The sequence below is a fragment of the Cyanistes caeruleus genome, chromosome 2 (assembly GCF_971803275.1).
Source record: "Cyanistes caeruleus chromosome 2, bCyaCae1.hap1.1, whole genome shotgun sequence".
Classification (NCBI taxonomy): Eukaryota; Metazoa; Chordata; class Aves; order Passeriformes; family Paridae; genus Cyanistes; species Cyanistes caeruleus.
Genome location: NC_141702.1, coordinates 109,836,341 through 109,848,572, shown reverse-complemented (window position 1 = coordinate 109,848,572; position 12,232 = coordinate 109,836,341). Strand labels below are relative to the sequence as shown.

The following is a 12,232-nucleotide window of genomic DNA, read 5'->3' as shown; positions in this document are numbered from 1 at the left end:
TGCTCTGTCCCTGCCAGGCTGAGCCCATACACACTTAGGCAGAACCTCTGGGGAAGGCCAGCACCAAAGCAGCTCAATGTTTGAGTCTTGTGCTTAACAGAACAGGAGGACAGCAGCACAACAGGGCCACAACAGAAGGGAAGCTAAGCCCTGGAGAAGGCTGCCCATCGCTAAAGCTTCTCAGAGGTGTGAGGAGCTCTTCTCTTTTACTGCCTGCTGCAGCAAGATAGCAAGTGTGACTGGACTCAAGCTCAAAAGAGCCAGAGACATCTGGAGAGAAGGCTACCACTGTATTTATCAGCACACTGGGAGTATTTTACTTTATGCTCTGTCAGAATGAGATTCTCTGGAAAAGGTGCCTCCTGCAAAGACTGCTGAAGGAAGGCACTGCCTTTTCACATAGCACACTGGGTTGGGAGTCTCTCTCACTATGGGCCCTCTGGGACTCCCCAAAGTGGCCTTACCTTCCCAGGATCTCCAGTAGCTCTGCAATTCCATTGTGGTGTTCTGTTTCATAGATGAACCTAAAGAGAAGGATGAGAAGTCATTGCCAAATGCTAGATACAGTTTGATAAGCAAAAGGAAGGAAAATTGCTGTAGACAGGGAGTCTAAATGGTGCTAAGAAAGACCTCACCTGTAAAATATATTATTGATCTGCCTCCTCACATATGCTCTCAGACCCAGGAACTTCCCATAGATCCTGTGAAGAATAGTTTTTAGGAAGTCTCGTTCTCTGGGGTCTTCACTGTCAAAGAGATCCAGCAGCTGTGGGGAAAGAAATTCAGTCAGTGCCTGCACACTGTCTGTCTGGGCAAAGCTACTAGCAACACTGGGCACTGCTCCTGTTTGGCAAAAACAGTTCTTGCAGTTGAGCGATGCCTTCAGCACCCTGATCACAATGGTCATTTCCCTGAAACATGTGACTTCCTAATCACAAGCTGGAACCATCACAATTTCTTTCACCTTCAGAAGCACAGTGATGGCCTGCACATTCTACAAAGCTACATGTCCCCAGATTTCCCCTGCAAGGCCCCCGTGCCCCTCTTCACCTGTACAATGAGTTATGGTTCCAGTGACTACAGCTTGCACACAGTCTTGCCCTGCACAGAAAGTCCTGCCTGCTCATTCAAGACAAATAAAGAAGGGTCACATCATCAAGCACTAAAATCTGCTGCATGTCCTTCATAAAGGTGGTGCATAGTGGCAGGGACAATTACTTACAGATAGCACAAACTTCTGGTCAATGTATTTCTTGGCTACATTTGGTTGAAAGTCAGGCGATTCCAGGAACCTGAGGAAGAACTCATACACCAGCTGTCAGGGGAAAAGGAGAGATTACTTAGAAATCCCCCTGTACTCTCAACAGTGTTTACTTCAGATTTTGTTTTCCCTCTCCTTAAGGATTCAGGGAAAGGCTGGGAAGCTTGAACAGGAGTACAAAACACAGTATTTCAACTCAGCTGTCTTTGCTTTAATGGGCAGGGGTCTCTGGTGGCACATAACTGCCCAAATCTGTGTGAGATCTCATCACCTCAGGTCCCCCCAAAGATACCACCCACCTACTCAGATTAAGACATTAGGCCTGGGAAACTCTTCTCACATCTTCAGCACATGTCCCTAGAGAGATCAGAAATCTCCAGAGACGGCAAAGGCTCAGACTCACTGAGAGTCACTCCTTAAGACACACTAAGGAGTAACAGAAGAGCAGAGAAATTAAATGGACCCCAAGAAAACATGCAGTGTCTTCTGCCTCCTGGGTACTGACTCAAGGTTGGCATGGCCTCACTAAGCCAAGAGAGCTGCATGCTGTGTCCCACTTGGAAAACAAAGGACAGCTTGCTTTAAGAGGGCTGAAACATTAACTTCTGGTCCTGCTGTTCTCTGAGAGGACTGAGTCCACTCTTATCCATCCTACTGGTTCTGAGGGGCCACTAGGCTGAAAAAGATCAATACACTTGAAAGGTCTGACTTTGGAATTAAAAGAATGATAGGACCATGCATCTACAGGTAGGGCCTATCTGCCAAGGACAGCAGTAAAGAAAAAACTGAGGTGCTGACCAAAAAGCTCAGCATTCAGTTGCCACAAATCCATGCTGGTTGCTGCTGACTCAATTCTGAGAAACAATTGCTGCCTAGCATTCACAGCACTCTGGTGCTGAAGACACGCTATTTCTATCAACGCTCACATCCCTATGTCAACTGCAGCAGTGAGAAGTGATTAACCACTGCTGCAGAATGACACCTTATTTCTTCTCTGTATTTTCTGCTTCATTCTGCAGTACCTGCCTCTTTTTCTGCCTTTGTCTGCTTGACAACACATGCCTGTGCAAGTGCCTTGAGCTTTCCTCCTGACTTCCACTGCTGAGCTCTGCTGAACCATGCTCACGGTCACCTTCCTAGCCCTTTTCACCCAGTCTGTCTAAAGACATCTGCAGCTGAATGCTGCATACAGGCATCAGCCAGTTCCCAGGACACCCTTGCTTCCTGCACTACGGAAGAGCCACCTCTGACCCCTGGGTGGCAGGCCTGGTCTCTTCCCCAGCAACCCTCGCAGGCTGGTGAAGCAGCAGTGGTAGGGCTGGCAGCATCCAGCTTTACACGGACTCTCAACTTCCTGGAGATAAATTAACCAGATCTATATCCCCCACCCCTCCTCACCTGAAGGTGTGGCCAGGCAGCCTCTAATGTAGGCTCATCTTCTTCAGGGTCAAATTCTGCTCCTGTGGGATTGGACGATGGTGGAAGTGTCCGGAAGAGGTTCACTGAAAACTGATATGAGTGAAAAAGTTGCATGAATTACATTCTGACACCTCAGGATGGCCCTCCACACAGCAAATCTCTCACTGCAGTGCAACACATTGTGATTTGTCACAGCTGTGCCTACACACTGATCCCTTCCTGCAGGATGTAGGGTTACAGTCTGCACAGGACCTCCCCAAATGCAGTCTGTGCCAGCGACAAGCGCTTCCACCTTTCCCCAGAGCAGGCACTGTCACTACCACCACCCCCACACACACTTCTCTTTCTGGAGGTGGGCAGATAAGGAATGGGTAGGACTGGGGTCACACTCCTCTCTGACAAATCCCTATCCCTCCTCCTCCCACACTTCCCTATTTCTTTGGCACACAAGCCACACAAACACTGGCTCCATGCCCTACCATGATAACAGCTTCAGGATAGATGGCCTCGGTGACAACATCACGGTTGTGTGTGATGTATTCCACCATCTCATTGAGACCTGCTCGCTTCACCTCCTTGAACTTCAGGTCACTGAGGGGGTCAGAGATGAAGTCAAAAAGAACGCAGCACTGCCGCAGCTTCTGGATGAAAAGTTCTTCTCGTTCGTGTGGAGGAGCATCTGTCAGAGAAAGCAGAGACATCTGTCCTTGGAGACAGGCAGATCATCTTCCTGGTTTGCCCAGGTATCACTGTGGTTTGTTCCCTGTGGTTTCCCCCTCCCCTATCACATTGCCCTTGAGCTGCTGGAGAGGGAGAGGCAGTGTTATCCCTGCTATGGACATGGGACAAGGGAGGCAGAGAGACTGCCAGGCCTCTGAAGCAACTATCCCATGAGGGGATTTCAAACGTGGTCGCAGTTTCTAACCTGGTAAGCACTGATCTCTTCCCTGTAGAGAGTACATTGAAAAAGGAACTCAACCAGCTCCCATCACAGACCAGTGACAGCCATGTCCTGCACCCCAGAGACACAAAGGGAGCTGGGCAGCACACACTGTAGCCAACCCTCCTGCCAGAGGACAGGGCAGAAGAGAGGGGCCAGGGTGGCAGCAGCTGTACACTAACAGACTCTCTTTTTGATACAACTGGAAACTACACGCTGCCTCAGCCTTCCCCAAAGGCTTGTCTGTGTCCAAGAGCAACATCAAGCAATGGGTCTGGCTCAATGACTGCTGAAAATGCTTTCTCCTTGTCCACATTCATGTTTAATTGCAACATAATGCACTAAGTACACTAAGTGCTAATACCAAGCTGCCCTAAAGTGGACAGGTTCAACTGCAGTATTGAAATTTGCAACGGAAACACAATGAGGAGGAAGCCTGGTCCTTCCCCAGGAATGGGTGGATATAGGAACCAAGGACAGTCTGCACCCAAGTCTCTGAACTTCATTACCTTCCTGCACAACCTGCTGAATAATCTGAGGCAATCCTCAGTACACAGAAGCACAAAAGTTTAAATAGCTCAGCTGGGAGAGTAAGTACAAAGTTTGCATTGAGAATACTCTGATTATTTTAGGCCATCCATCAATTCTCTACCTGCTAACAAGCCAAGCACCTTTCCCAGAACCATACTGGGAAATGCCCTTATATGCCTTACTTGCTACACTGCCCTTATAACTAGCTGGACACTGTAAAGGTTGCTTTGGGAAGAGCCCTTACACTCTGCCTGGAGAAACTGCAGCTTGTCCTGCAGGTCACTCCCATCCCACTGGCTCTTTACCTTTGAGGGCTGGGAGTTTTTGCAGTTCCCGGTTTTTGCTCAGATTGAAACGGGAAGAGCTGTGCCGGCGCTCCTTCTTCACAATCTGGGGTCCCCCTGAGTACTTGATTTTATTCAGCTGGGTTGGGGGGGGAGCGCTGTTACTGGGCCGCTTATTTGAAGTTGGCTGCTGTTGTGGCTGCTGCTGTGGCTGCTGCGGCTGCTGCTGAGGCTGCTGGGCCTGATGAGGGAGAAGAGGGTAAAACAACTCAGAAGCTTTCACCTACAAGCTTCAAAAGCAGATGCCATCAGCATCTTCTTGGAATGAAAAAAACAGGCAGGTTTTCCACTGTTGCATTTGCAGTTAAGTGCATCTCACGTGTTCCAGCTCTGCCAGCTCTAGAGCTACTGGTTGCATTTGCAGCATACCTGCGAAGTAAACATCAGTTTTACTCATGTCTGCAAGGTACCACAAAGACACCAGTACTATGGAGATAGAAAGAAAAGTCACATCTTGCGACAAGTTACATGAAGCAGAAGTAAGAACTTTCTGTGGTCCAAACACAAATCTCAGCGTGCTGCTGTCTCTGCAGCATTCTGTACAACACACAACAAGCAAGTTTAGAAAACCAGCAATTTGCTTCTTTGTCCTTGTGCAAGGAATCACCTGGGAAAAAGTAAAGCAGTATGTAGCACAGAGCAGACATAATGACCTTGGAAAGGCAATACTGAAGACCACTACAATCATTGCTGCATTCATTGTCTGGAGTATCTACAAACCACATGGACCATACATACAAACATACTCAACCTTAGGTCCCAGGCTGTGGGCTCTCCCAGCCCATCCTGGCTGCTCTCTCCCATCTCTTCTGCCTCACTGCTGTCTGGATTTCAGTAGATGGGCTTTTCCCACATCACTCCTTTTAGCCTCACAAACTCTGCCTGCATACTCCTTTCCAACTGCACTAACAGAGGCACTTTCTCATGTTTAGCATGTGACCAGAAACTCAAGCCAGTGTTAGCTCAGCTCAGCTCTCTTCCGACCTTGCTGAAGCTCTGCTGATTCCAATTCCCACTTGGAGCATAATGACTCAACTGACCCTTTAATTTCACACTGACCCAACCTGTGGAAAACTCAGCACAAAAGAGGGCAACATCCTGCCAGGAAGCAGAGGGATTAGCTGGAACCAGCACCCAGCCTACCCTGGCTGCGCTGCATGAGCCACCTCCTTCCTGCTGGTACACCAAGCCAAGGAGCTGCAGGATGAACCTGTTTAGGATACAACAGGAATAGCACAACGGATGGGGAGCAAAGGTGAGTGAAATCCTTGGACACCACCTCCTTCTTTCCCCATAATTCCCAGCTGTCCCATAGAGCACAATGGTACAAATGCACACCTCACCAGAACAGTGACCAGCAGTGTTTTGAGGGAGTGCAGGAGCTCAGCAGAGCTCTCCATCCTCCAGAGGGCCAGACTCTTCCTGGCTGAGCTGCAGCTACTCTGCACAGTCCTTTCCCTGAACTGGTTTCCAAAGAGGTGCAGCAGCACAGCACTGCAGTGCAAGAGTTACTGCACCTTCAGCATGTGGGAAGGCAGCAAGATAGGAACAGGGAAAGCTGTCTACAAGGAGATGCTGCTCTACAGATTGGGATCTGTACAGCAAGTGCAAAGACGCCCCATGGAAAACAGAGCCCAATACAAAACATCAATTTTTTTTTTTTTTTTTGCCAAGCCATTACTTTGAATGAGAAATCAGAAAAATTTTGGTTCTGGTCTGGCTCTGTTTGAAGGAAATATTGAGTGGTTCCGTTTCACGCGCAGCTCCAAGCCAAGGTGGGGGGAGACAACAGGATTTGAACTCTCTACAGTTTACATTTGTTTAGATTCCCTTCACAGAGCAGCGTTGTCCATGATGAGAGGAGGGAGCCAGATGAGCTTGTGATAAAAACAGCAGTGTCTGCCAAACAAAGCAGGCCCAGACTACAAACTGGAGGCAACTTATCCTAAAGAATGGTCTTTGCTCAGTTAAGTCAGGACAAAGCCTAGCTGGCCAGCTTCCAACACAGAGAAGTTCATTCCTCACCCTGAATACTTGGGTATTAGGGCAGTGTGAGCCACTCAAAATGTTGTCCAGATGCCTTTGGGAGTCCTTGACTCTGCATCACTCTCCTTCCATGGGGAAGGAGGGAAAAACCTGAATGCTGAGCCAACACAGAGAAAAGATGGTACAGAGAGAAACATAAGATGCACTGGTGGCCTCCCAGGTAACAATGAAGGAAGCAGGACACATGGGCCCTCCTAGCTTATAGTATGTGCCTGTGTACTCTTCACCCACCCAAAAACACCACAGGCAAACGCTTGGAGCATGGTGTGTTTACTCCATGTAAACACAGGCTGCATCAGGGGGCTGGAAAAGTCCTTGTCACCAGTCTTCAACAGTCCACAGTATTCAACGTCTTGCATGATGAGAGACAAAACATAGCTTCAGGTTTAGCTGCCAGCTATTTAAGAAATAGCCATACACATACAAAAGTCACAAAACTGGGATTGCTAGAGAAAAACTGATGGCTGGAGAGGTCAGATATATTCTGTAGTGCTCACATATTTATGATGGACTATTTGTACAGGCACTTTCTGTCATCAAATTGAATCCCTGCTTTCAGGAGGTGCTTCCTGTGGCAGGCCTGCTGTCCTGCTGCCTTCAACACCTCCTACCTCGGCCACATGAATCAGTAAAGGTTTATTTTAATTTTCCTAACACTTTCTTCTCTGAAGTTTCCATGCCTGAAAACACAGCAGACTACTGAACCTGAAAGCTTTTCTCTTCATGTACAGACTCCTTCTCTGACACCAACACCAGCCAACTGCTCCATGGATGCAGGTACCCCTCTACCTGAGCAGGCTCAGTCCCCTTCTGACAAGCAGGGCTCACACACCGTGACAAAGCCAACAGCTTGGGGGACACTGTTTGCTGTGACTGTTACACTGCACATGCTGCAGTGACCAGAGAATAGCATAAAGGTGTTTGCACCAAGCACAGTGGGGCAGTCCCACTTTCCCCACTGCAGTGGAGCAGCTCCTTGTGCCAACAGGACCCCTAAATGAAACCAAATTAGAACTCCTGCACACAGGCTCCTTGCCTCGAGAACACTGCTTCCCACCACTTCTCTTTGTTAGGAGCTTGCCTGAACAAGTCAATGAGCCCCAGGCCCTGAGCTTGCTCTGTGCCATTCCTCTTCACCCCAGAGAACAGAGATCCTCTACCCCCAGCCACCCTGAGCTGTGCTAGCTTCTCCTGCGCTCCCCTACCCATGCATGACCTCACCTCTGCAGGCACTCCTACTGCAGCTGGGTGCATCGCCACTCGGGAAGCCCTTTCTGCCTCACTGGTCCCTTGAGCATCCCCTGCTTGCTAAGCTTCCCAGCCCAGATCTGCTCTCAGCTCCTCCTCCTCAGATGACTCTTCCTTTCCCATCCCTCAAGTCAGTACCTGCTCTCTCTCTTTGTCTGCTGTTACACAGCTTCCCTATTAAAATGAGGCTCTCTGCCTCAGAAGTAACATGAACACACTGTAATGCCTGTCTCTGAATAATGAACTCCAGGTACTGCAGTAACAAGCCCCATGGAGATATGTGCAAAACATGAAAATACAGCAGCTTACTGAAAAGGTGCACCCTCTCCCAGAGCTGCAAATCTCATCAGCAAGGCTCCAAGCTGCCCTTGAGGCTGCAGAGCAACTCCCCTCTTAACTGCTGCTAATGCCTGCCCCCACTTCCAGGTCATTAACTCTCTTCCCCACCCAGCTGCCTCTCCCAGTCTTTCTGGCCAGGAGGAGTAACTCTTTCTCATCCTCTCATTCAACGCTGCCTTGGTCTCTGACATGATTTCTTTTTTTCTCCTTAAATAGCTACACAGAAATTCTCTGCATTCATATACTCATCATGTTCCATAGAGACCGAATTAAACATACCTTTCATTTCCCACTCCCTGATCTCATGTTCTACTCCACTCCTCCTTGTCTCTTCAGAAGCAAACTGCCCCCCCAAAGCCAAGGCCTGGCCAAGCCCTGCTGGCTATTCACCATCAGATAGTTGCTCATCCTGGAGTAAAACTAAGAGCACTGCAGTACCCCTGTACTTAAGAGAGAATCCAACACTTGCCTTCCCTTGTGGATGTGCCTGCTTTTCAACATATCTGCCCTTCCAGATCTGCTCCACTAAAAGCTCCTTTGCTGTAAAGAACAAAGCACTTTGCTTAGGGGGTTCTGGACAGACTCCTACCCTCTTCATCTCCCTCCACAGAGATCCCCATAGGAGCTCCTCGTCCATCGCATTTGCCCAGATCCATCAAAACAGAGCTGCTCTGCAGCAACCTTTACTCATCCCACCAGCCAGACAAGTTGCCTGCAAAGTAAGTCACAACTTTCTGGTACCAAGATAAATTAAAGTTGATTCCTTCCCCTGCTCCATGGAGCACAGTGAGAGAGAGGAAAGCACAAACTGGAAGAGGGCTGCCCACATGCTGCCCCCCCCGATGCAAGCCCATTAAGCATCTACTGAGATATGAAGAAAAAGGAAAGATCTCTACAGTGCACCAAATTTTCACCCTAAAACAGGCAATCAACAAACTATAACTCCACAGGGGAATTCACAGGGCATGAAACTCTCACAATGGCAGCAGAGGTATCCAGGCTGGGCTCAGCCCAACAACCCCACCAGACAATACCACTCCCAGTGTTTCACAAGTCAAACCACCTCTTGCTTCTGACATAAGGAAGGAGTTTTGCTCCCAGCACACATTACCTAATTCTTCACACAATGTGAAAGTCAAAATACCTTTCTGTGTTTCCTGAAGAGCAAGAAAATCGCATTCAAACTGGTATACATTTCTTCTTATCAAGCAAAGAGCTCTCTTCCATTCTGCAGCAGAGTACTCCAGAGAGAGGAAAGCACCAAGAAGGAACAAACTTCACTGCAGACTCAAAAGAGAAAGGAAGAGACCTGTGGCAGTACACACTGCAGAGGTGTCTCCTTTCTGCTTTGCTCTCTGTTCCTATGATCAAAGGAGACCCAGCTTTCCATCTTAAAGGAGGGCTGGATTTCGTCTGGAGTATGAGGAAGTGGCTGGGTATGTTTTGTGGGAGGGAATTTTAGACACATCACTTCTAAGTTTCTTCTGCATCCAGGCAAATATTACATGCCATTTCAGGTCACAGAAGGAAGCTGTAGCATGTGACATTCTTCCCTTCTTACTGCAACACTTTGTAACCAGGAGAGCAGTGCCACAGCCCACTGCTGATTCGGATTGGCACATCAGAGTGACCTGCTTTGTTGGTTATCCATTTCAAGACCCAGACTTTCCTACACCTTTCCAGAGCTTTGAACTCAGCAAAAGAGCTTCACATAAATAAAAGGTAAGTCTGACCCCATAATGCCAACGCAGGAGTTCTCTCACTTCCTTGGAGTCCACAGGCAGCTCTCCCACCAAGCTGCTTTCAGCTGTGTACACAGAACAAAATGGATAGAGGCAAAGGGCAGGATGGAGGATCTACAAAACTGCTGCCTACTCCAAGGCACACAAAGTAAGCCTCCAATTCCTTGCTGGCCACATGGCAGGTTAGGCATGAGCACAAAACTGAATGGCTCATAGTAGGGTTATTTTCTGAGGTTCTGCAATGCAGATCTCTGCTTTGGAGTAGACTCTAAACATTGACTACAACCATGCCACTGTACTGCACATTTCCTCCTAGTCTTCATTAGCCCTACATGTCTCCCATGCCCAACCCTCCAAATTACAAGTGCAATGTGTTCCAGACAAGACTAGAGCACACAAGCTTCTCTGGATATAGAAGTGGCACAGCTTGTTTGCCAAATTGCAGTATTAAAATAAATAAACCACACAGACATGCATGCTTCCTGAGATGTGTATAACATTCTACAGAGACAATTCTCAAATTCCACAACCACTGCCTGAATGCCAGACAAACTCAGACTACCAGAAAAGTTCCACTGAACATAAACTTGCCCTAATTCTAAGGACATCTTATCAAACTACCATATTCTGCTGAGGCCATTTTAACATATCTACCTTGGCAACTTCCAAACTGAGAGTGAGACTGCACATCTGGGAATATGGACTGTGCCTTCTTGTGAGGAATGCTGCGTTCAGCAACAAGGCTGTTATACCACAAGAGAGACATTTAATCTCTAGCACTTTATTCTTTCAAGTGTTCTTATCCATTACTTCCTAATCTCACTCCTCCAGAAAACGCCTCAGAAGAACAGATCTTTTCCTATTGCTTCTCACTACTCTCCCACTCTGACACAAAGTGACAACAGAGTTTATAGCACTTTGCTCTGACAGGAGCATGGAAGCTGCTCCCATCTGTCAGGCTTCCACCTCCTTGATAATCATGGCTTGTCCCTTTCTGCAGCCAATTTTGCCATGCCCTGCCCACCTCTGTGAACAGCACTCGCCCTCAGCTTTGTGCCAAATGTCTTTTGCAGGTCTGTAGGGTATGACACTCATCCAGTCTCATCCATAGTCATTGCTCCCTTTGGGCCAATTTTCCTTCTTTGACTTCTTAAGATCCTGGTGACATGTGTTATCTGGTGGAACAGCTTGAAGTAGCTAAAATGAAAGATTTAATTCCTCCCCAAAGCTGACTTGCACATGCACACTGCTGTACCCAAGTTGAAAGCCTTACCTCCTCTGAATTCTCTGCCCCACCATCCTTCCCGCTACTGCTGCTGTTGCTGCTGCTGCTGCCGCCGCCAGGCTTTGTGGTGCTTTTGGTAGACTTTGGAGACTCCTGAAAGGATGAGAACACATTCAGAGGAAACTTCACCTTGTTCAGAATTTTAGCATCTCTCCGCAGAGCGCAGGTGTGTGCTGCCACAAGACCACTCCTGCAGCAAGCCCTGCTCCGGACACCCACTGCCAGCCCTTTCTCCCTGGGAAAGGCAACCTGAACGGCTCCCCCGGCAGCTGGGGCCCAGGGAGAGGCCACGGACCCAAGCCCAGGAGGATCTCCCGTCCCGGTCACCGCAGGCTGACCCCAGCGGGGCACCTGCGGGTGGCAGGGCCCCGTGCCCACCCAGCCCTTCCCCGGGGCGCGGCCTCATCGGAGATATGCGGTGCCAGGGCATCCACTGCCCCGGCCCGGCCGCCCTGGGCGGCGGCAGAGGCGGATCCGGGCCCTCACCCCGCCGGCGGAGGGAGCAGCGGGGCCAGGACGCGGGTGCGGCCGTACCTCCCCCATCGGGAGCATCCCCGCGGCCGGCGGAGCGCGCAGGGCAGGGCGGGCCGGGCCGGGCCGGGCTCGTACGGAGGCACCGCCGGCCGCCCCTCGCACCCTCCCGCCCTCCCCGCCCGCCTCCCCCGGGCCCGCGCGCGCCCCCGCCGCCCTCCTGCGCCACCCGACCCGCCCGCCGCGGGCGCGCGCCCGCGCCCCCGCCCCCTGCCGGCCACAGCCCCGCGCGCGCCCCCGCCCGAGGGCTGAGCCGAGGGAAGGCCGCGCCGGGGAGGGGCGGCGGGAGCGAGCCGTCGGCCGCCGCGCCGCGCGCGGGAGCTCCCCCGGCGCCGCCGCCGCCCCCAGGGCCGCACCTTCTCCTTCTTCAGCTTGTAGGGCATGGTGAGCGCCGGCCCCCAACCGCTCCGCGCCCGCCGCCGCCGCCGCCGCCTGCGCCCGGGCCCGGCCGCAGCGCCCCGCTCCCATTGGGCCAGGCGCGCCGGCCTGCCTAGCAACAGCCGCCGCCGCCGCCGCGTGCCGCTGACGCAGGGCGGCCGATTTTTC

General features: G+C 50.5%; 1 protein-coding gene across 4 annotated transcripts in view; it reads right to left on the bottom strand.

The window, feature by feature from the left end:
- PPP2R5D (protein phosphatase 2 regulatory subunit B'delta) overlaps positions 1-12,232 on the bottom strand; it is a 27,596-nt gene extending 15,364 nt beyond the window's left edge. The window contains exons 1-8 of one of the 4 annotated variants that reach the window (XM_086879058.1): positions 12,043-12,232; positions 11,144-11,248; positions 4,457-4,676; positions 3,160-3,359; positions 2,660-2,770; positions 1,223-1,315; positions 636-766; positions 465-524 (exon numbers count right to left, since the gene is read on the bottom strand). In XM_086879058.1, coding sequence (XP_086735184.1) covers positions 465-524; positions 636-766; positions 1,223-1,315; positions 2,660-2,770; positions 3,160-3,359; positions 4,457-4,676; positions 11,144-11,248; positions 12,043-12,069 — 947 coding nt within the window. In that variant the 5' untranslated portion in view covers positions 12,070-12,232. Of the gene's footprint in view, positions 1-464; positions 525-635; positions 767-1,222; positions 1,316-2,659; positions 2,771-3,159; positions 3,360-4,456; positions 4,677-8,098; positions 8,315-11,143; positions 11,249-11,641; positions 11,801-12,042 lie in introns of those variants that run through there. The other 3 variants (XM_086879057.1, XM_086879056.1, XM_023923012.2) reach the window with 3 other exon arrangements.